This window comes from Setaria italica, chromosome V, assembly GCF_000263155.2.
Source record: "Setaria italica strain Yugu1 chromosome V, Setaria_italica_v2.0, whole genome shotgun sequence".
NCBI classification, from domain to species: domain Eukaryota; kingdom Viridiplantae; phylum Streptophyta; class Magnoliopsida; order Poales; family Poaceae; genus Setaria; species Setaria italica.
In genome coordinates this window covers 44,069,310-44,090,473 of record NC_028454.1, presented here as the reverse complement: position 1 = coordinate 44,090,473, position 21,164 = coordinate 44,069,310, and the positions used below count along the sequence as shown (strand labels likewise).

The 21,164-nt window shown below is 43.0% G+C and overlaps 4 protein-coding genes across 7 annotated transcripts; 3 read left to right on the top strand and 1 right to left on the bottom strand.

The window, feature by feature from the left end:
• The first annotated feature begins 180 nt into the window (after nt 1-180).
• Nucleotides 181-4,224, top strand: LOC101785544 (protein PLASTID TRANSCRIPTIONALLY ACTIVE 10). Its single transcript, XM_004970896.3, has 12 exons — nt 181-954; nt 1,162-1,221; nt 1,313-1,342; nt 1,437-1,510; nt 1,955-2,036; nt 2,332-2,405; nt 2,536-2,602; nt 2,696-2,788; nt 2,912-3,088; nt 3,207-3,257; nt 3,339-3,490; nt 3,557-4,224. The coding sequence occupies exons 1-12, from the start codon at nt 235-237 to the stop codon at nt 3,945-3,947; spliced, it is 1,971 nt and encodes a 656-aa protein (XP_004970953.1). The 5' UTR covers nt 181-234; the 3' UTR covers nt 3,948-4,224.
• An 800-nt stretch (nt 4,225-5,024) lies between these two features.
• On the top strand, nt 5,025-7,864 carry LOC101784880 (uncharacterized membrane protein YuiD). The gene is made up of 5 exons (XM_004970895.2): nt 5,025-5,571; nt 6,604-6,760; nt 6,989-7,039; nt 7,202-7,294; nt 7,563-7,864. The coding sequence occupies exons 1-5, from the start codon at nt 5,429-5,431 to the stop codon at nt 7,620-7,622; spliced, it is 504 nt and encodes a 167-aa protein (XP_004970952.1). The 5' UTR covers nt 5,025-5,428; the 3' UTR covers nt 7,623-7,864.
• Nucleotides 7,865-12,141: 4,277 nt separating this feature from the next.
• Nucleotides 12,142-17,341, bottom strand: LOC101784064. 4 transcript variants are annotated; one of them, XM_022826969.1, is made up of 18 exons: nt 17,071-17,340; nt 16,599-16,922; nt 16,414-16,501; nt 15,948-16,031; nt 15,790-15,867; nt 15,645-15,692; nt 15,436-15,549; nt 15,301-15,345; nt 15,169-15,222; nt 14,964-15,077; nt 14,689-14,880; nt 14,541-14,620; nt 14,238-14,420; nt 13,402-14,086; nt 13,095-13,216; nt 12,977-13,012; nt 12,700-12,765; nt 12,142-12,586 (listed from the first exon to the last, which is right to left on the bottom strand). In XM_022826969.1, the coding sequence occupies exons 2-17, from the start codon at nt 16,904-16,906 to the stop codon at nt 12,711-12,713; spliced, it is 2,286 nt and encodes a 761-aa protein (XP_022682704.1). In that variant the 5' UTR covers nt 16,907-16,922; nt 17,071-17,340; the 3' UTR covers nt 12,142-12,586; nt 12,700-12,710. The 4 variants fall into 4 exon arrangements, with proteins under 4 accessions (XP_022682704.1, XP_004970949.1, XP_022682705.1 ...); XM_004970892.4 differs by having other exon boundaries at nt 17,066-17,339; XM_022826970.1 differs by lacking the exon at nt 17,071-17,340 and having other exon boundaries at nt 16,599-16,939.
• Nucleotides 17,342-18,248: 907 nt separating this feature from the next.
• LOC101783660 lies at nt 18,249-21,164 on the top strand. The gene is made up of 2 exons (XM_004970891.2): nt 18,249-19,715; nt 20,830-21,164. The coding sequence occupies exon 1, from the start codon at nt 18,393-18,395 to the stop codon at nt 19,689-19,691; it is 1,299 nt and encodes a 432-aa protein (XP_004970948.1). The 5' UTR covers nt 18,249-18,392; the 3' UTR covers nt 19,692-19,715; nt 20,830-21,164.

Below are 21,164 nucleotides of genomic sequence, written 5' to 3'. Positions count from 1 at the left end.
ATAGCCTTGTCACACACTCCTGGTCCAGTTCAATTGATTTCAAGAAATTTTCATTTGAAAGAATTTAACAATTTTGCTTAAATTTTTTTAACAATTTTGCTTAAAAAAGAAATTTTAACAATTCCGACGACAAACAAGACTCGTGGATCCGCACCTTATCCTCCCCCGCCCTCGTCTCCCTTAAACCCCGTGACGACACGGCGACCATTCCGTGCTCCCAAAACCCAACCAAAAATGGCGACCACCCCGCCGGCCGCCGCTACCTTCCTCCACCACCACCTCCCCCTTCCCAGCCTACGCCCCAGGACCCTCCTCAGGCCCCGCCCCCGCCGCCTCGCCGCGTCCGTCAACCCCTCGCCTCCCGACGAGACCCCCGCCGCCGACCCGCCGGTCATCCCCTCGATCAGCATTAAGAACACCGAGCCCGAAGAGGTTGCCCGCCGCCGGAGCTGGGTGGAGCACGGGTGGGCGCCCTGGGAGGAGGTCATGACCCCGGAGGTAGCCTTCGCGCGCCACAGCCTCAACGAGGGAGAGGAGGTGCCGCTCCAGTCGCCGGAGTCCCTCGAGGCCTTCCGCATGCTCACGCCGGCCTACCGGAAGAAGGTGGAGGCCGAGCCGGGGTACATCGAGCGCCTCTTCGCGACGCGTGACACGCCCGAGCCCCTTGAGACGACGTGGGCCGGCAGGCTCCCGCTGCGGCTCGTGCCGCCGCGGGACTGGCCGCCGCCCGGCTGGGAGGTGGACCCGGACGAGCTGGAGTTTATAAGGGAGGCGCACAGGGCGGCGTCGGAGCGGCTGGACATGGAGGCGGCGGCCGCGGCCGGGGTGACGAACGTTGAGAAGCTGGAGGATGCGCCGGAGGATCTGGCGCTTGATAGGTACAAAATGTTCCTGAAGCAGTACAAGGAATGGGTGGAGGCAAACCGGGATAGATTGGAGCAGGAATCCTACCAGGTATAATCTTGCAGTTTCATTGATAGCATTGCAGCATCTAGTGCTTAGTTCTACAGGCTAGGAGTAGCTTTTTATGATCATCCTTCAAACCATTTAGCTAATTTTGGTTGTTATTTGTGTACGCAATTGGATTAGATATAAGCTCAACATGTCATGTACTCATGTCACCACATAACGTTATACCTTGTCTATTTCCACTGTGTGCAGTATGATCAGGATTACTACCCTGGCAGAAGAAAACGAGGTAAGGACTACAGAGAAGATATGGTATGTTCATTAGCTCTTGAATGTTCAGTGCATACATTTTCTCAATTCGTGTAATTGTTGATGTATTGTTTCATTGTTTGCTCTCATGCAGCATGAACTTCCATTCTACTATCCTGGACAGGTTATGTTCGAACATCTCTAGTGCAGTTTTTATCTTCAGTAACTCTAGACTCATTCTAACCATTTTATGAATGCCTGGATGGCTCCTCATGCAGATTTGTTATGGGCAAGTGACGACTGTTCACCTCCATCAGGGAGCCTTTGTGGACATTGGCTGTGTCCATGAGGGGTACGCACTTCTAGTCCTGTATAACTCTGAACTTTGTGTACGGTGTACCTAATTCATTGAAAACCAGAATGTGAAGATTCTCCTTTCTTCTAGGCTAATGCAAGCCATTATACTGTTGATGTAGCACAACATGGTACCTACTGATGCATGTGTTCAAATATATTGTTGTCATGTTTTCTTGCTATCATGCCATGGTTTTGATTTGTGAACTACATTGGATAGCCACACTTGATTGTTCGCTCACCTGAAAGCTGGCACAAAACACGAAACACATATCAGCACTTCAACTGATCAGTGATGAGTGACCCTCACACAGGCACACACTTATCTTAGTTTTGTGAAACAGTCTTATGTCTAAACCTGGATTTCTTTTTTTAGACCACCGGCAAACTGTATACTCTGATTTTTGTCTTGTGTGACATTTACGACTCACTATGTGTTCAGGTGGGTGCCGATAAAAGGGAATGACTGGTATTGGATCCGACATCACATCAAGCCTGGCATGAAAGTCTATGTGGAGATTCTGGTAAACGATCTTCATTCTTCAATAATGTTTCAAAAGATACCTGGTTGCAATAATATAGGGTAAAGGAATAGTGGATACTCTAATATTGTTGCAAAAGAAAAAGGATATCTCAGATGCACCTTTTCATCTACCAAAGTGCAGTTTTGGCAGTCCCCCCCCCCCCCCCCCGAAAGTTATGTTTTATTTGCTATTTTCCTTTCCTCTCCTATGTAGAGCAATCTGTGCCACTCATGTTCTGGAAGTTTATGCCTCCTAGGTAGATCTGTCTTGGTAACATCTACCTATTACTCTGCAGGCTAAACGAGACCCCTACCGTTTCCGCTTTCCACTTGAAATGCGATTTGTATATCCCAACATTGATCACCTAATGTGAGTACCATTACAACCCCAATTGTTCAGTCCTGGCAGTATGATTTTTTAATGCCAAACGCCGTATCCAGTGCTTCAGTTTATTTCCAATTGACTGAATGGTATTTTCCTATTTTCTTTCTGGCCACAGATTCAATAGATTTGACTTTCCACCAATATTTCACCGTAAGGAGGATACTAACCCAGAGCAGCTGTGGGTGAGAATTAACTTCTACTTTTGTGGTTCAGTTTTCTGCTATTTGGTTAGGTTTAACACTTTGTGTGCATCTAACCTTTTTATGAACTGACAGCGTGAAGGTGGCCGGCCACCCATTCCTAGGAAGAAACCTTTAAAGGATATGGAAAAGGAACCTTTGGTATCAGATCATCCTTTTGTTGAAACGGTATTTTCCAAGAATCTCAACCATATGCCTCATGTCTAGTGTCTTACATCCTGCTGTAGCTTGGCCTTTTTTGTTCCATTCACATCAAAAAGTTTCATCAGGAAAAGTTCTCCTTTTTTCCAGCTTTGGGAATGGCATAATGCAGAGCAGATGATTTTAGACTACGAGGAGCAAAATCCAGATAAATTCAAGGATACAACATATGAATCCACAGTTGATGCATCCTCAATCGATGAAGTAAACAGAGTTGAATATACTGAAGGATATTTCAAAGAAACACTGCTAAAAAAGACAGTTGTGGTATGTAATCTTGTGTAGCTCCTGATTACCATCTTTGGATCATTGTAGTTGCATGATTATTAGCTTTAAGTAAAATGATGATCGCCTAATGACATCCTGTTCTGACCTCTTTTGTTAGAATGTAAGCATCAAAGAACTTGATCTGGATGCTGCTCGTGCTGAGCGCCAGGTATCTCTTTTTCCATAACCCAACAGATTCCTTTAATGATTTACCACTTGTAAATTTTAATGCTGAAGTTGATCAATGCAGCTGATAAAAAAACTGAAAAAGGAAGCAGCTGAAAGAGGAGAGGAGTACAAAGTTGGGAAGCTCCGACGAAACAAAGAGATGGATGAGTATGATCTGATGCAATGGCGCCGTTCATTTGAAGAAAGAGAAGCCCTTATCAGAGACATCTGCTGGTAAGTCTGCTAACTGTACAATTTTCATCACACCTAGTGCATTGGCACTAACTCCTAAGTTGGCAGTCGGAAAGTGCTTGGTCTTCCTATTGAGGAGCCTGGGCGATATGACGTAGACGAGACAGAGGTCTATGGGAAGGATTACTATGATCCAGAGAAGCCAATGTACCGCTATGACTACTGGGGAGAGCCCAAGAACACCGAGAAGACCAGGCTGGAGCGGGACGTCGAACGCCACAACCAACAGATTGTCGGAGACGCAAAGAAATGGTGCGAGATGTCGTATGATGACTACATCCACAAGAAGCTGCAGTTGGAAGCTGCTGAAGCAAGGGAAAGGCAGAGAAAGGCATCGGAGCCACAAGAGGAAGAGGAGTACGATGACGGGATGGATCTGGACTTGAAGAAGATGACCGACCCTCGCGCCCCGCATAACCGGTTTTACATCACGAAATGAAAGGTTAGGCTTGCCACGGCTTAGAGTTAGTTGTCTATTGTGGGAGAGATGTGAATATTTGATGTAGCTTTGTGCCTTGAAATAGTAACAGCATTAGGTTGCAGGCTTTGCTTGGTTCAGCCCTGGCTGCAGCAGTGCGGCTATCGCGCTATAATTGTAGAAACTGGAGATCATGGTTATTTGCCCAGTCGCCTGTTGAAGTTGTGGTTTGACAATTTTTGACCGTGATTTTCTTCTGATCTCCACTTGTAGAAGTTTAAAGCAAGGTTTCAGTCAACTTGTCTAAGTGGAAAGAAACCTAGCTGAAGGGTTGGTTTCCAACTTGAGCTCATGTTTAGGACTAAATAACCTGATGGTTGGTTGGACTGGATCTATGGACATTGTTGAATACAGAGATCACAGACCAGGTCTAGCATCATCTTTGTTGACCTGACCATGCACTTGAGCTGATGATCCCCAATCTGGTTGTGGTTGGGTGGTGAATTGATCAACACCGGATGGGCTAACTGCGTTCTCACGTTGCGATTAGGATAATCAATCCTGGTTTATGCGTGAAGCTTCGTGTAAGTATTATGAACGTTGCGTGGCTGCAAATGTTACATTCGCAGCAAGATTGGCCGCTACCACCACGTCCCTTTATTTTTTCATCCCAGTTGCAGCAACTGTACCCATCAGCGTGTTAGCTAGATTGACGGTTGTGCTGCTCGTCCCGTGCATGATTCAACCATTCGTGCTCTGTACATGCTACATCGGCATCTCTGAGATGTGGTCCAGCATGTAAAGTGACCATCTGGGGCTTGTTTTCGTGTTCTTCAGCTGTGCAATCATCGCCACAAACATCTCAGATTTGGGACGGTAAAAACTTCTAAAGTATATTTTGGAGCCGCAGCACACACCCAGACCCAGCTTGTCACTGTCTTGGCACCGTAAGCTGAGGCTGCCGTTGTTTGTTGTTGCTTTCGCAATCACGCCAAGGGAGGGACGTGACAGCCAAGGGAGGGTTACGCCAGGCCGGATCTACCGGGTCGCCAAATTAATTCTGGACCAGCAGCCAGAGCTTGCTACAGCCCAAACACCCTGCTCCATTGGCATATTCGCCCAGACCCGGAGGCTTCCCGTTTGATGCCTCCTCCCTCCAATCATCAGACAGAAAATTTCAGAGCCCACGTCCAATAAGAGGGAAGAGCTCGTCCATCCCTCCATTCTTCCCCAGAGCAGAGCAGAGCAGAGCAGAGCAGGAAGCAAGCAAATCCAGCAGCAACAGGAATAGAGCGGCGGATCGCCGTCGCCATTGGTGGTGCGGCTGCGGTGCACGCCCCGTGCGACGCAAAGGAGGAATTTTTAGCGAACGGGGAGCGCGGGGATAGATAGGCTGTATATATAGCGAAGGGCGCGCGCTGCGGGGAGGGGGGCCTGGGCAGGATTAGGCAAGGCAGCGCCGGGCCGGGGCCGTCCATCCAGGAGCCAGGGATTCTTCGGCCATGGGGGACGGTGGTGCTGCCGACGACGCCTCGCCGCCGGCGGCAGCGGGATTCTCCTACCTCGCAGTCTTCCACAACTACCCCCTCGTCGCCGCCATGCTCGGATTCGCCATCGCGCAGTCCATCAAGTTCTTCGTCACGTGGTACGTCCGACGGCATCTCTTCTCTTTTCTCCCTGCCTTCACCTTGGACGCCCGCTGGTGTTTGACCGCGGAATCGGGCGCGGGAGTCATCGGATCCGCGTGCGGTTCCGATGGTCAAAGCCGTCTCTTGACATTGTTTGCATGTTCCATTTGTTGGAGAGCCGAGCGCCCGAGCATAACCGATTCATTCCTCCCAGGCCCTGTTTGGCACAGCTTAAAATTATTCATTCTTCTTCTTCCCTTTGCCTAGAGCTAGAGGAATGTAGATTGGGAATGTAATGGCCTCTTACATGATGGATTTCCTTAGAATTTTGGGTAATTTTGGTGAACTGAGCTGGAAGCAACAGGAATTGGCCTTGATCTGGTCAAAATCAGGGGGAGTTGTACTCGAAAAAAAATCAAGGAGAATTGGTGTGTCTCTGTTTTTTTCTTTCTGGGGTGCCCTTTAGATTGTTTGTCTGGAATGCATAGATAAAGTGCAGTTTGCTGGCTGTGTACACCCTTGTACATTTGTAGCAGTAGGACCTGCGGTTGTGGAATTCACATATGACAGTCGCATTTTGAATTGCATGTTTCATTCAGGGATCCTTGATCATTCTACCAGTAATGCATATATAAGACGAAACAGGGTGACCTTTTTTTCTAAAAAAAATTCGAATTCTCCACAATGTTTCTGGACCTTGATTCCCAGTAACATGGTCAAGGAGCCCCTGAGTTGTGCTCTTCCAACAGTGCAGGCACAGCAGGGACACGGAGTTCTTGTTATGCTTACACATATGAATGTCCTATTTGGTTTGTCTTAGAGATGTGTGTCCTGGCCTATTGTAATGTTTAGTTTGGCAAAAGAATGCTTTTGTATCAAGGGCCATTTTTTTCTTCCCATATTTGTCCTATAGTTTTTCGATATAGATAGATATATTAGCATGAGCCTTGTGTAAGATCGGCAATGAATTTTTCTGTTCAAGTCTGAACATGTGTTTATACAGTTTCCCATGCTGCAGTGAGTTTTATCTGTTCTTATTTTGAACAAAGGTACAAGGAGAACAGATGGGATCCTAAGCAGCTTATTGGCTCTGGCGGCATGCCATCATCACATTCAGCCACGGTTACAGCACTAGCAGTAGCGATTGGATTCCAAGATGGCTTTAATTGCTCCCTCTTTGCAACAGCAACTATATTTGCAAGTGTGGTAGGTTATCAGTTATCCATCCCAACCCCTCTTCCTTCCAAAGTGGTTTTGCTTCCTTCATGATAGAAGAAAATGAGCATTTATATTGTTGTTGCTTGGAAGCAATTTCCATTTTTGAGTCAGATATTATGGTGTTGAGTGTGGGCATTGTGCATAAGTTTATGCTGATTTTCTTTCAGTTAGTTCCAAATGCTGAGGTCTCAGAAATTTCCATTCTGTGACTTGCAGGTGATGTACGATGCCTCTGGTATCAGATTGCATGCTGGAAAGCAAGCAGAGGTATTACTAACTCTTTGCGTGTCATCTCTACTCTTTGTTCAGTAGCTTTTCTGTATCATTAACATACATTGTTACAACCCTGTGCTAGATCTGTACGTATTATGATGAGATTTGTGCTAATCTCTGTGCTTATGTTGAATTTTTGTTTTCTCAAATATTCAGGTATTGAATCAAATAGTTTGTGAACTTCCTTCTGAACATCCCTTGTCTGAAGCAAGACCACTGCGAGAACTTTTAGGCCATACACCAACCCAGGTTTGTTCAGATGTCCTTTTATTGTGCATTTTATTGTTATTTGGCAAAATGAAAGCGATGGTTTATTGGCACTGTGGTTATGTGGATGCCAAGTGAACCTCAAACTGGCCGTCCCCACATCACTATACCCCCATTTTAGTTGGCAAGACATGTTTATCTGCTATCACATCATGCAGCTTCGTCAGCACCACTATGTTGTTGTGGCATACATTCATGAACTATCTTTTTTTATACCTTGCTAACTTCTTGAGCGTTAAATTGCACCCAGGTGGTTGCTGGCGCGTTGCTGGGTTGTACAATAGCCACAGCAGGACAATTGTTCGTTTGAACTTTGAAGGTGCAGCAGAACTGTTGTAGCATCTGCAGAGACTTGAGAAGAAGTTTCTCTAGTGTTCTGCTACTTTAGGTATTGGTAAGATTTGTAACTCTGGTGTAGTGTTGTGGAAGGTTGAAGTTTTGGTGGCACATGATTGCATGCCAAGATGATGTTCACAGGATTGTTGTACAGAACATTTGTTCGATAACTTCATGGTTATGGTGAAATCTAAAATGTGATTATTTTGGTGATGATTTGTGACTTGCTGTTTTATCGATTCATTGACTCCCATGGGGAGCTGATTTATTCTTCAGTATTTGGATTTGGAATCACCTGGACCATGGGACCATGCAGCATTAGGTCAAGCAATGTGATAATGTCGAATTGCCAATAGCATCATCACAATAAAAGGTGGGATCTTTATCTCTTTTCCCCCTGAGATGGCAATGCGAGCTTTCTTATAAAGGTGAAAAAAAGGGAAAAGAATAAAGAGTTAAAACGGAGACAATTAGAAATGACATAATTATAGGACATCATTAAGGGGCAAATGCTTTGTACTAACAACTAACACATCCCTAAATAATCTCGCTACGGATTAGTCGGAAGCAACCAGAACGCTTTGTCCACCTCCGGAGCTTCGTTGACTTCAGCAGCGATATCATGCCAGCGAACTGTTAGATTTTTCCATGAGATTACAATGTGAAAGCTTTCTTAAGGTGGAGGAAAATTTTGAGAGAGAGACAATCAGAAACGACATTAACATATCAAAAAAAATGGAAGGCGTTGCCAATGAAACGGCAAAGACTTTATAACAACTATTCCCTCCGTTTCAAATTGTAGGTCGTTTTGATTTTTCTAGGTTCATAGATATTATTATGCACCTAGACATACACTATATCTAGATGCATAATAATATCTATGAATCTAAAAAAGCTAAAACGACCTACAATTAGGAACGGAAGGAATACTAATAACTATCTTACTATTACTAATTGGAGGCTCCTTTTGAAGCCTCCAGGTAAAGCCACCTAGGATTCCTAGGTGGACACTCTAGAAAAAGAGAGAAATCCTAGAAATTCTCACAAAAAAGCAAAACATCCGACCATTGATCAATAGATTCAAATCATCATAGCCATTAAATCTATTGTGTTTTCTAAAAAATTACCCACCTATGCCATTATGAAAATAGCCTAAAGTAACCCCCTAAATCTATATATAAATTACCCACATCTGCCATTATATAAAATAAAATAAGTAACCCCCTAATCTTCATCAAAATTACCCACTTATGCCATTATAAATAATATTTAAAATAACCCCCTAATTTGCAACCAAATTGCCCACCACTATTACTTAAAAACTTGCATCTATATTACCCACACATACCATTATTAAAAATAACATGATAACCCTATGTTTGAATCAAATAACCTTAATTAAAATATACAACAATATATGATTCTAAATCGTCTATATCTTGCACTATTGGTATATGATATAATAATTAAGGTCTACACACATGATGTGTCACCATTTATAAAGATATAGAGAAAGTGACGAGAATATAGATTTCTATGTTAAAATTGTATCACAAACTTAGGGTTCATTAAACAAATTCAAGCGCATACCTGCGATGCAAAGGGAAAAGTTAAAGATTATAAATGTGGATGAAAATATTATAGAGTAATTACTAACTAAATCTATCACAATTGGATGAAGATAATAAGTATATATATCTATTGTGTTTGAATATTTATCAAACGAGAGGTAGCTTATGGTAATATTTTTTAGCAATGTAGTCCCATTTTTTTTTCCATTGGAGACTCCGCATTAGTTCCCATCAGACAAGCTAGAAAAAAAAGAGACAAATTCTCATAAAAATCAAAAACATCAAACACCAATCCTGTAAAATCTAATAATCATAGCCATTGATCTATTATATTTTCTAAAAAGTTACCCACCACTATCATTGTGAAAATATTCAAAAATGAGCTCTAAACCTATATCTAAATTACCGAGCTCAGCTATTATAAAAAATAATCTAAAGTAATCCCATAATCTTCATCCAATTTACTAATACATATCATTATAAAGCATAAATTAAAATATCATTCTAAAATTTTATCTATATTACCCACGTAAGTTGTTTTTAAAAATAACCTAAATTAAACATCTAAATCTTAATCTAATTATATTCATGTGCATCATACATAAATGTCAAAAATAAACTAATATATGATTCTAAATTACCTATTTATGTCATTATTAATATAAAAATACTAAGTTAAAGTATATACACACGATGAGTGTCACCATTTAGACCATTTATACATGTAGTGAGGAATCGATGAAAAATATTGATTTGTATGCTAAACATAATGTATGGAGGATTGGAGGTGCGATACAAAATGGAAAAAGTATGAATATGGATGAAAAAGTTCATAGAGTAATTATTAATTAAAAATCAATCACAATTGGATAAAGATAGGTACATATCTATATAAGTATTATGTTGACGTATTGAAAAAAATAAGAGAGTAGTAGGTAATCAATTTTGATTATTAGCTAGGAGTTTAATTTCTAAATAATTTTCAAATACAATAGCTTCTAAAAATATTAACCCGTGCGGGAGCACGGGTTGATGGACTAGTATATGTTAATTAACATTGTCGATTATTAGAAAATACATCCTTAATCGGTCCCTATGGATTAGTTTGGGAGCAACCAGAATGCTTTGTCCATCTCCGGAGCTTCATCGAGTTTATGCAGTTGGTAAGTCCCCTCTTGCACATCGGACACCTGCAGGGTGTTGTTGCGATCAAACACGAAATACACACGGTTGGGCACCAGCCCATACTCGCCGGCAGAGCATGACGCGCCAAAGTAGAATCGGGACAGGAGAAAAGCACGGCCCCCCAAGATCATAGTACACGCTGCACCACCGTCTCTCCGAGAAATCCATCTTGTGAACGCTAACTCCGGGCCTGTTTAGTTGCCCGATTTTGGACAACCAAAATCATTGCGTCAGCACTGTAGCGTTTCGTTTGTATTTGTGAATTATTGTCCAAATATTGATTAATTAGGCTCAAAAGATTCGTCTTGCAAAGTATAACCAAACCGTGCAATTAGTTTTTAATTTCGTCTACATTCAGTACTCCGTGCATATACCGTAAATTTGATGTGATGGAAAATCTTCTTTTTCATACCAAAGTTAGATTTTGAGGTAATTAAACAAGGCCATCGATCTCGTCCCCGCCCTCGTAGCATTTCATCCACTGGTCATCTCTAGGATGGCAGTACCTGATGGTGTCACCCAAGCCCTCGACGAGCAGCACGACGCAGCCGGGGGCGGCCGGCTCGTCGGAGAGGAGGCAGTGGCTGTGCATCAGTAAGTCGTCGTCGACTCCTGTCAGGGGTGGGAGCTGGACCTTGTCGCTGTTGACAGGGTTCCATAGATGGGCCGAGCGGTCCAGCCGGGCTGACAGATGGACCCGAGCTCCTATGTGTCGATCGGTGCCACCGTGGAGCTATGTATTAGAGATATGTACACAAACCGGTTTGAATTCATATGTATTTGGAAGGATGTACATGTACATGTACACAAACCGTTTTGAATTTTCTAATACATAGATTTTACTATTTATTTATATCTAAGGCCGCACGATGCGCAAGAGCAGCCCGCTCCCTGACCTCCCGACCTCGCGGTCGGGCAAGGGCACGTGCCGCTCCGACCCCCTCATGCGGGACCTGGAGGAGTCAAAGCCATCGTACATTCGTACCCGAAGCAACCTCTGATCACTCCCGACGGACGGAGCAGGCGAGGTGAAGCGCGAGTGGGAAAAGCGCACCGATGAGTCGCCGGTGGAAGGGAACCCGGCGGCGAAGGGTGGCGAGATTGAGGATGGAGACCATTCCCGACTTCCCGTGCATCAGCTCGCTGACTGTGGTTGAATGTTCAGACCTTCCGAATGTTGAGCCTGGCAGCGAACAAATTGTTCAAGAATCCGGTACAACTAGGATCTTGCTACGGGCAACAAAACATTTATATATTTATATTTTGCAATACAAGTAGAATTTAATAGGATAATAATAATTTGAAAATAATCACAAATATGGAAAAGTATTTAATCCAAAAACATAGTTACTGAATTAAACAAATCTTTCTAAGTAATTACAGGAGTGTCTTGCATCTCAATCTTATTCATTAATTACACCAGGCATTGGAAAAAGATGGAGATGATGTATTAGTCACTTAGTCGTATGATTTTCCTTCATTAGTGCTCCAAATGTGATCCGTGAATTTTGCTGGCCTCTTAGCTATTGGATTGGGTCCCTGTTCCGTTCATGTATTTGCTAAGAAGGTGCATGGACGGGAGAAACAACTACAAGAGGTGTAATACCAGCGTCGGAGCCCGACGGCTGCTCGTGGAGAGATCCGGCGGATGGTGAACGGCTGTTCTTAGTACACGACGGATGCTAAAGTATTTTAGGAGTACGTCCAATTTACAAACAACCGAAGTACAGGTACTAGAACAAACAGGCAAGGCTGACCAGGTTAGCATATCCATATGACCATGAGGATGTTCATTGAGCGGTGAACAAAAGCGAACAATCGCTTGAGAGATGAGGCATTAAGACATCCAAAATTCATAACCTCAGGTTTAGAATAATTTTCAAAAGCTAATTTTGACTAAAACATTCCATCTCAAAAGACAGAAGTAACTGAAGATTCTCAGGGATCTTAGTTCCACCTCAAAAGACCGAAGTAACTAAAATGGCCTCTTTGCGTGTTCAATCACATTTGAAGTCACGCAGCAAAATTATAGGGACAATTCTCGGGGATGCCTTGACGGGTGGGGTGGGTGTTAGTTCCATCTCAAAAGCCTGACGGGTGGGGTGGGTGTTAGTTCCATCTCAAAAGCCTGACGGGTGGGGTGGGGTGGGGGCATCTCAGGAGCTCCGGGAGCAGGAAGCAACTGCAACAAGGAAGAATGTTGACATTTAGAGAGCGATAAGCTGAACATACATCATGACGAGCCCTTCAGTTTACAAGGAAACAATGACCTGTAATGTTTATTAAATTTGTTACCTGCAGATGCCTCAAATTCCTTCATTTTCCTCAGTCCCATCTTCATCGATTTCCTCAGTTGCATCACTGCATCCATAACCATAAAATAAACTCAGACTGTATGAAGTCTTCCCAAACAGAACAGGGAATTAAGTTTTTCCCACAGAACGACACATCCTGAATGCCACCCACTTCAGGGATTGCAATCTCTTTCTCAGGAATGTGCCATTCTTAAGAGTGGCAAAGGTTAGATCCCTTTTCTAACCCCAACAAAAGAAAACTCAAACACAAAACTCACTCGGATGTTTTGTATGCATTCCAAGTGCTGACAAGCCTAAGAAGAAAAAAGATTTATGTTAGAACATATTCCAACAAAATGTATAGATAAAGACAGACAGAGATATTAATAGACACACCTTTTTGGTTTTTCAAACACATATAACACATGCAGAACCAGCTTTGTAATAAATTTGCCAAGGTCATATGCAACCATAATATCTAGTATAACAGGATCTTCTATTGATTGAACTCCATCGATCTTCATCCGAAAATAATATGGAGTTAGTTTTTATGTAGAAACTATATATTCATGTTTGAACTAGAAGAGTAGAACAGATACAACATGTACGGGATACGAACAGTACAGAAACTATGTGGATAGGAACAGATACAATTCATGTTTATACAATACATGTGTACAGATAGAATACAGAAACTATATACCTGTGTGAATTGCAAGCCATGATTACTGAAATTCCTCACAAATCTGAGGAGATCCCAGTAATTATCTTTGTATGGTTCTACAATAGTTTTGTCATAGTGGAACACCTTGTGATATGGCATGATATCACCTATTTTTGTCCACCCAAGGCAATCTAAGCGCTGAAGGGGATGATATGTAAAATGTCCATTCTGTCTACGGACGTCATCACACAATTTGAAGAGCCTTTCAAGCAAATTTGACGTGGACGCTGGTGGCAGAAAAGCCATATGGTCAGCAAGAAACTTCTGGAAAATCTCAAATTTTTCAGACTTAAGCTCAGGGAGAGACATCACATCAGAATGAAATTCGTCAAAATAGGCTGGACCCTTGATGCCTTCAATCTTGTAATACGGGCACAAGAGGACTATGAACTTCTGAAGGTCAGCAACAATTCCATCTTTAGTTGCATTTACTGGCATCTTGTCAATGATTAATGTTGCACCATCCCCACGAACCCGAATGTCAAGTATATTCCATTCCCCATTCCAGCAGTGGCCAGCCTTATGAGCTTTCAATATGTAGTTCAGCAAACGTTTAGCAATTTTCCTCCCAGTTCGTGTCAAAGCTGTAACTACATCCTTATTGAAAAGAGTGAACAACCTAACCAATGTTTTTCTCGATACGAAGTTTGGGAAATATTCTTCACTGCATGTAAAAAAAATATTAGTCTTGGGCTATCTACATATCTAGCAAATATGCTCATTGCATGATAATCCATAGAGAATTAAGAATTTCTATCTCTTTCATCGAATTTTTTTATTACATGAAAAGGAGAAATGGATACTAGAGAACTTACCCAAGAAGCTCAGGCAAATGGGCTATATCAGCTGGTAATAACTTTCGCTCCTCATCTTTTTCCTCTGTATGGACCACATCACCTGATACATGAGAACTTGTTGAAGTTTCCGACACAATGGAAGCAATATCCTTGCCTTCGAGGTCCTCAACATTTTCAATGCTGGCAGATGCCAATTCTTGGCTGCAAGTCACATAACATAGCTTTTAGTACAAATTTATTTACTGGCTGCAAATCACAGAACATAGCTCTTAGTAAAAAAATATTTCAAAATGTGACTTTTGGATGAACTCAGCAGCAAACCTTGGATCAGTATATTGCGCCAAAAGTTCTTCCATCACTAGATTTGCTTGCACCGTCTTTTCAGTATACCACTTTTTAGCCTGATGTCATATTTGTAGTCAGGAACAATTGAAAAGAAACTTCATAACAATTAAGTAAGTTCCATTACCAACACTTCTTCAACTCTCAAGCTAAAATATGTTAGCATGGTTCTCGTTGTATTCTGACTTTTGCCTGCCTCCACAAAGGAAAAACCTCCTTCGGGCAAATTGGTGGAGAAGATAGTGCCCTCACTTCCGACTTCTAGGACAGCTAGAAGCACATCAGACGATGGCTTCTGCCTATCCCCTTCCATAAAACGCTATAGAGAAATAGGGGTGGGTGGATACAAATTATACATGTTGATGTTGATGAATATGAACAGTTTGAGTCAACAATCTTTACCTTCAGTTGTTTCAGCTGTTTCAGAGCATCCCTCACCTCAGGTGGTGTTACAAGAAATTCTGGTCCAAGTATCCAGTTCTCGAAAATTGGCTTGATAGGTGATCCATGTGATTTCTAGAAACATTTTTTTTTCCATGTCAAGCCAACCACAAAATTATAGAAGCTCGATAAAATTGTACAAAGAAATGTCAATGCTCACAAATACCTCTACAGTTTGATCACCATCGAACAGGATGCTACAAGCATCTTCATCCGAAATCTAAACCATGAAAAAAACTATGAAAATATGTAAAGCAATATACACTATACAATAAGCAACCCAGTGTAAATAGCTTACCTGATCCCAGTATTTCGCAAGCACATCCTTGTTCCATGAACGATTCTACAGAATATTGACAAAGATTCAATGAAACAATATAAAGAGCTCGTGTGTTTTGTTGGGAGGAGGAGGCGGGGTTGTTAAGGCAAAAACCAGAGCAGCTTTGGAAGTTGGCACATGAGCTTCAAGATGTCTTTCATAATTAATTTCTGTGCAGAATTCCTCCAAACATTTCGAACACTTGTACACTTTCTGATTAATGTGTGCCTGTTGCAACAAAATACAGTACACACAACATCAACCTTAGACTAGTCAACACTGTACCAGTTGGGAAAAAACAAAGCACTCTGCTGATTCCTTACCCTGGTGGATGAAAAGTCACCAGCTACAAATATTTCCTTTTCATCGACCTAATATTATCAACATGGAACAAGACAATAATCAGCACAATTGCCATTTTCAAAACACAGATGCACAGAAGGGGCATGCAATGACATAGTTACATACCATAGTTTTCCAAGAAGCAAAAGGGTTCTTCTTGTGAAGGGCTTCATCTTCTACTAACATGTATACAATACCATTGTGCTGCATAAAACATACAGAAGATATAAAACCAGAAAGCTTATTAAAAAATTAGAGACTCCACTTAAAGTAAAGGTTCGTACCTTACAAATGGTATTGAATTCCTCGTTCAAATACAAAATACCAATTTGTCCAGGCTCAAGTTGCTCTTTTAATGAGGGAAAAACCTAGAAGTTCATAGGCAAGCTCATTTATAAGATTGGAAAAATGAGAAAGCTCATCTTATAAAATTTGGAAAATAAGACATCTGCATAAAGTTAAGAACTCCCTTTTCTTTTTTTCCCAGGTTACTGACAATGGTGAGTCCAATATGAATGGTTTCACCATGGGGTTGATAAAGTTCATAATTTATCACACTTTATGTTGTGTAGTCCGGTTAATCAGGGTGGGATCGGACTGTGCACCTGGGAATCTTAATAATGGTGTCAATCATATATCCAGGACTAAACAAATTTACTTTGAGCAACAATGGTTTCAACGTGTGATATACTAAAGAAATGTTATCATGCATAATCATTTATGTTACAACTAAATGATTGGAGTCAATACCTGCTCATTGAATGCAGGTGCATGGAGTAGCGGAACTCCCAAAATGCGAAAAAAATCATATTCTCTTGAATCCTCAAATTTGGCAGTGCTGTAGTGTTTACAGGCCAAAAAATGGAAATTAGGACAAAGCAAAGTCATGAAATACTGAAACAATAAAAAACAGTTAACCCACAAGGATAACCTACCCAGCCACAGGGTTAACCTTAATGCCCGTGCGAAGTCTCTCGGTGATATCAAAGTACTCTTGAACGATTTGATGAATCTCAGGCGTTGGCAGTACATTGATCTTATGCCAGTTCAAAATTTTTCTCGAAATATGCATTTCCATGAATTTGGCCACTGTAAACTTGGGTTCACGGGAATCAAAATTGACTTTATTGTTCAAAACCAACCAATTCGAAAGAGAAGTTAGGGCAGAAGCCGCCCTGTCGTTGCAGACCAAAACTTTTGTAGATCCGCCCATGAACTCCATCTCCCGTGCCGTGTACCTCATCTTTCTGTTTCAAGACCTGCAGAGGAGATTTGGGTGGTAGGAAGGAGGTCATACGATGGGACATTGCGTAGTGGGGTGATATGTCTGTTGAATACATACAAGAGTCCTAGCATTAGAGTTCCCAGACAACAAATTGAGCCTGAGCCGGTTGCAACTTACTTTACCACGAGTTCGACGAACGGCGTGAGGCGACACAAGGGCGGAGGAGAGCTCTGCTGCGTAGAGGAGGTCGACGTCCTCGCCGCGTCACGGGCGTCGCCGGTAGAGACAGCCCGTGGTCGTCGCCGGTAGCTCGGCGCGTCTACGGGTCCACACCCGCCGCACAGAGATGTCGAGTCGTCGGCGACCTAGGCCATCTCAGATCGTCGGGTTACGCGGCGGGCGGCGGGCGGCGGGCGCGGGCAGAGAACCTAGTCATTGGCGGCTCATTTGCCCTAGGCAAGGGGACAGTGGTATCGGTATCTTCGGGCCTGGATAGGCTCCTCAGCCCAATTACGGCCTGCTGGCCCACGCCCACCGATTCAGCAGGAGTGCAGGATTCAGAAATGAGAAACTCTTCTCTGCAACCGCAAGCGCGAGTGGGAAAAGCACACCGATGAGTCGCCGGTGGAAGGGGAACCCAGCGGCGAAGGGCGGCGAGATTGAGGATGAAGACCATTCCCGACTTCCCGTGCATCAGCCCGCTGACTGTGGCTGAATGTTCAGACCTTCTGAATGTTGAGCCTGGCGGCGAACAAATTGTTCAAGAATCTGGTACAACTGGGATCTTGCTACGGGCAACAAAATATTTATATTTTGCAATACACGTAGAATTCAATAGAATAATAATAATTTGAAAATAATCACAAATATGGAATAAGTATTTAATCCAAAAACATAGTTACTGAATCAAACAAATCTTTCTAAGTAATTACAGGAGTGTCTTGCATCTCAATCTTCTTCATTAATTACACCAGGCATTGGAAAAGGATGGAGATGATGTATTAGTCACTTAGTCGTATGATTTTCCTTCATTAGTGCTCCAAATTGTAGTACCAACCCATTTTGATTTTGACTACCAGTATATTTTGAAACTATTTGCAGTAACTGCATCTATATGCCGTACAGGAGTTGTATCTTACCAGCGTGATTCGGTATTCGTGCAGATGCAATCGTCAAGAATTAACGAAAGTTGATGTGAACCATGCCACTATCGAACAAGGGATTATATTGTACCAGTAAGCAAACGAAAAAGAAATAACAAAAGACCTGTGTCCGTGGGCTACGGGCTGCCACCTTCATTCGTTAATGGGCCGCACTCAGGCCTATACCACACCGAACTACGAAGAGCATTTCCGAACCCTACCAACGCAATCGAGCCCTAAAGGATTTGCACCCCCCACCTTCCCCTCCCTCCCTTCTTCCCTCTTCGTGTCCGGCGGCGGCGCCACCCATCGCGTCTCCCGTACCCGCGGTTTCATCCATCGATCCGCCTCCAATCCCGTCCATGGCAACCGCCACCCCTGTTCCCGCCTCCTGTGCCTTGGAGGAGGTCCTTCTCGACGGATATGCCTACATCGGCAACAAGCCCAACCATACCACCGCCGTTAGCTTGACGAGGAATACGGAGATAATCGTGGCGTCCTTCTGGAGTGAGCGCCCACCGCTCCCCTCCCGCCTGTACGTGCACTGCCCCGAACTGGAATCCAGCGCCTTCTCGCAGCTTCCCCGCATCCTGTGCGTGGTGGAAGGCCTAATCCTCTTCCGCGTCGCCATCCGCTGCCGTGAGCCCATCCTCTATGAGGAGTGCGACTACTTCATCTACCATGTCGACAGCAGGTCGCTTAAAGAAATCCCCAACCCCAGCCCTTTCTCCATCCGTGACGACGATATGGGCCTCCTACCTCGGGGTAACCACTACACCGTCGCCGCGCTGGTGCCCACAAGCGACGATAAGGTGTTCACGCTTCACTTATTTCAATCAGAGATCAGGAGGTGGACATCCAAGGATGTGTCTCTGGAGGCGCCACAGAGCGAGTTCCCAATAGAGATCCCAAGGGATACGGATGCTTGTCGGCTTTTGAGTCATACCACAAGCACCGTGATCACGCTTGGGGGTGAAGACGGTACCATGGGCTGGGTCGATCTCTGGAGGGGTATCCTTCTCTGCGATGTGCTCCTCCCCGCCCCCAAGCTCCGAGGCGTGCCTTTGCCGTGGCCGAGGGCAATGTATCTACCTAATGGTGAGTCTCGGATCAATTTTGGATCTCCAAAGCTGTACCGGGGAATTGCCTTCAGCAAGGAAAAGCGCTGCCTCAGGTTTGTTGATTTGGATACCATCTTCAATCGCCTTCCTGCTTCAGACAAGGAAGGAGGGATACCCACTTACAGATTTGAAGGATGGGAGATCACCAAATGGAGCAACTGCAATCTGACCAATTCCTTTGAGGACTGGCAGGCTGACTACCTGCCAATCCACGCAAACGACATCAAGTTAAATGAACAGATCCAAAAGCAAATGCTGGAGTACCAACTGCTGTGGCCGAAGGCACCATCACAGGGCAACAGTGTGGCTGCCGACCCAGGGCGAAACTTGGAGAACGTCACTGTTTTTCTACCCACTCCCAGCATGGATGATTCAAATGTTGTCTTCTTGATTGCCAAGGCTGAATTCCGGCAGCCTAAGGCATATGTTCTTGAAGTTGACATGGGAAACAGCCAACTGAAAGGTGTGACCGAGTTTGGAACTGCAAGGGAACCATGTGCCCGTGTCATCTGTTGCCATGGTAGTGTCTCCAAAGTATAAGATGTGTCCAGCAACTTCTTCAAGGTAATTTATATTAGAGCTGCCATATTTCATCTTCATTAGCATAAAGATAGCAGCAACGAATCCAATGGCTTTATAGACAAAATTGGTAAGGAACGAACATTGTAGTGATCAGCAGCATTCAATCCTGTGTTTTGGCGATGAATTGCATTCACCTTTTACTGTATATATATCAATGTTTGGTTATTGTTTGTTGCAGTTTCTATTGTTTTACATTTTAATAGACTCCAATGAAATGTGAGTGAGTTCAGCTAGCTCTCGAGTGATCAAAACACTTCCTTTTCCTTTTTTTTTTTGCAATCTTATTGTTTGCTGTGCACTTTGGCATGCTTCGTCATCTGTGGTTCATTGGTAGTTCTATAGTTGAAACATAATAGCCCCTGGCTCCCTGTGGTTCTCCTCGGTTGTTCTCTGTTTCGAGTCATAACATTGTCCATCGCTCATCCTTCCTCTGCATTTCAGTTTCTTATCTTCTGAATGCTATTGAGTCCATTGTTGACGTGTTACATTGCTAAGTAAATACTAAATACCACTCCCCTAAATCTGCTAAGTTTCCACCTGTTATTTGCCCAATTTAACACATAGGATTTAGGTCTACTGCGTATAAAGCTGGACCCTTTTCAGAATATGACATTATCTCTGGGTTAATTAAAAATATGGTCCAACCTCATACCTATGAGGCTCTGGTCCTATATGACTATACCATAGTTGAATTTAGCGGGGTATTTGAAAATATGAACATCATCGTAGATATGGAAGTAGAAATGCAATTATTTTTTTGGGAAATGATTCCATCGAAATCAAGCTGCTTCCTTCCTACTCCCTCCGTTTCAAAATGTAGGTCGTTTTGGCTTTTCTAGGTGCATATATTTTGCTTTGTATCTAGACATGACCTTATATCTAGGTGCATAGCAAAATCTATGTATCTAGAAAAGCTAAAACGACCTACATTTTGGAACGGAGGGAGTATCTTTGAACATAAGCGTGAAAATGTTAAACTGCTACTATTTAGGGTAGAGATTTCATTCCATCTAAATGCTCCTTTTCTTGTCTTTCAGAATAAGCGCTATGTTATTGTATATATCCTTCATTAACAATATTTTTACTTCTTTTTCAGTAACTGATGGTAAGTTAGGATGCTGAGGAATGAACTGTTTTGGAGTGATGGCAACATGAAAGGTGATGTGTGCCACATTAAGATTTGATGATGCATGCACAAGTCACTGGCTGCATTGATTCAAGAATACAGGCGTTTATGGTGATCTTTTGCCTATGGTATGCCTTTGATGTGTAATAATTTCTGGAAGACAGATTGAATTGTGCTTGAATTTATTGCTGTTTTCCCGTAAGTTACTTAGTGCTTGATCATGCTTTGACATTTAAGAAATTTGTATGCTACTCTACTGGCTGTTGTACTTTCATAATATTCAACATATCTGTTTCGCTGAGGTT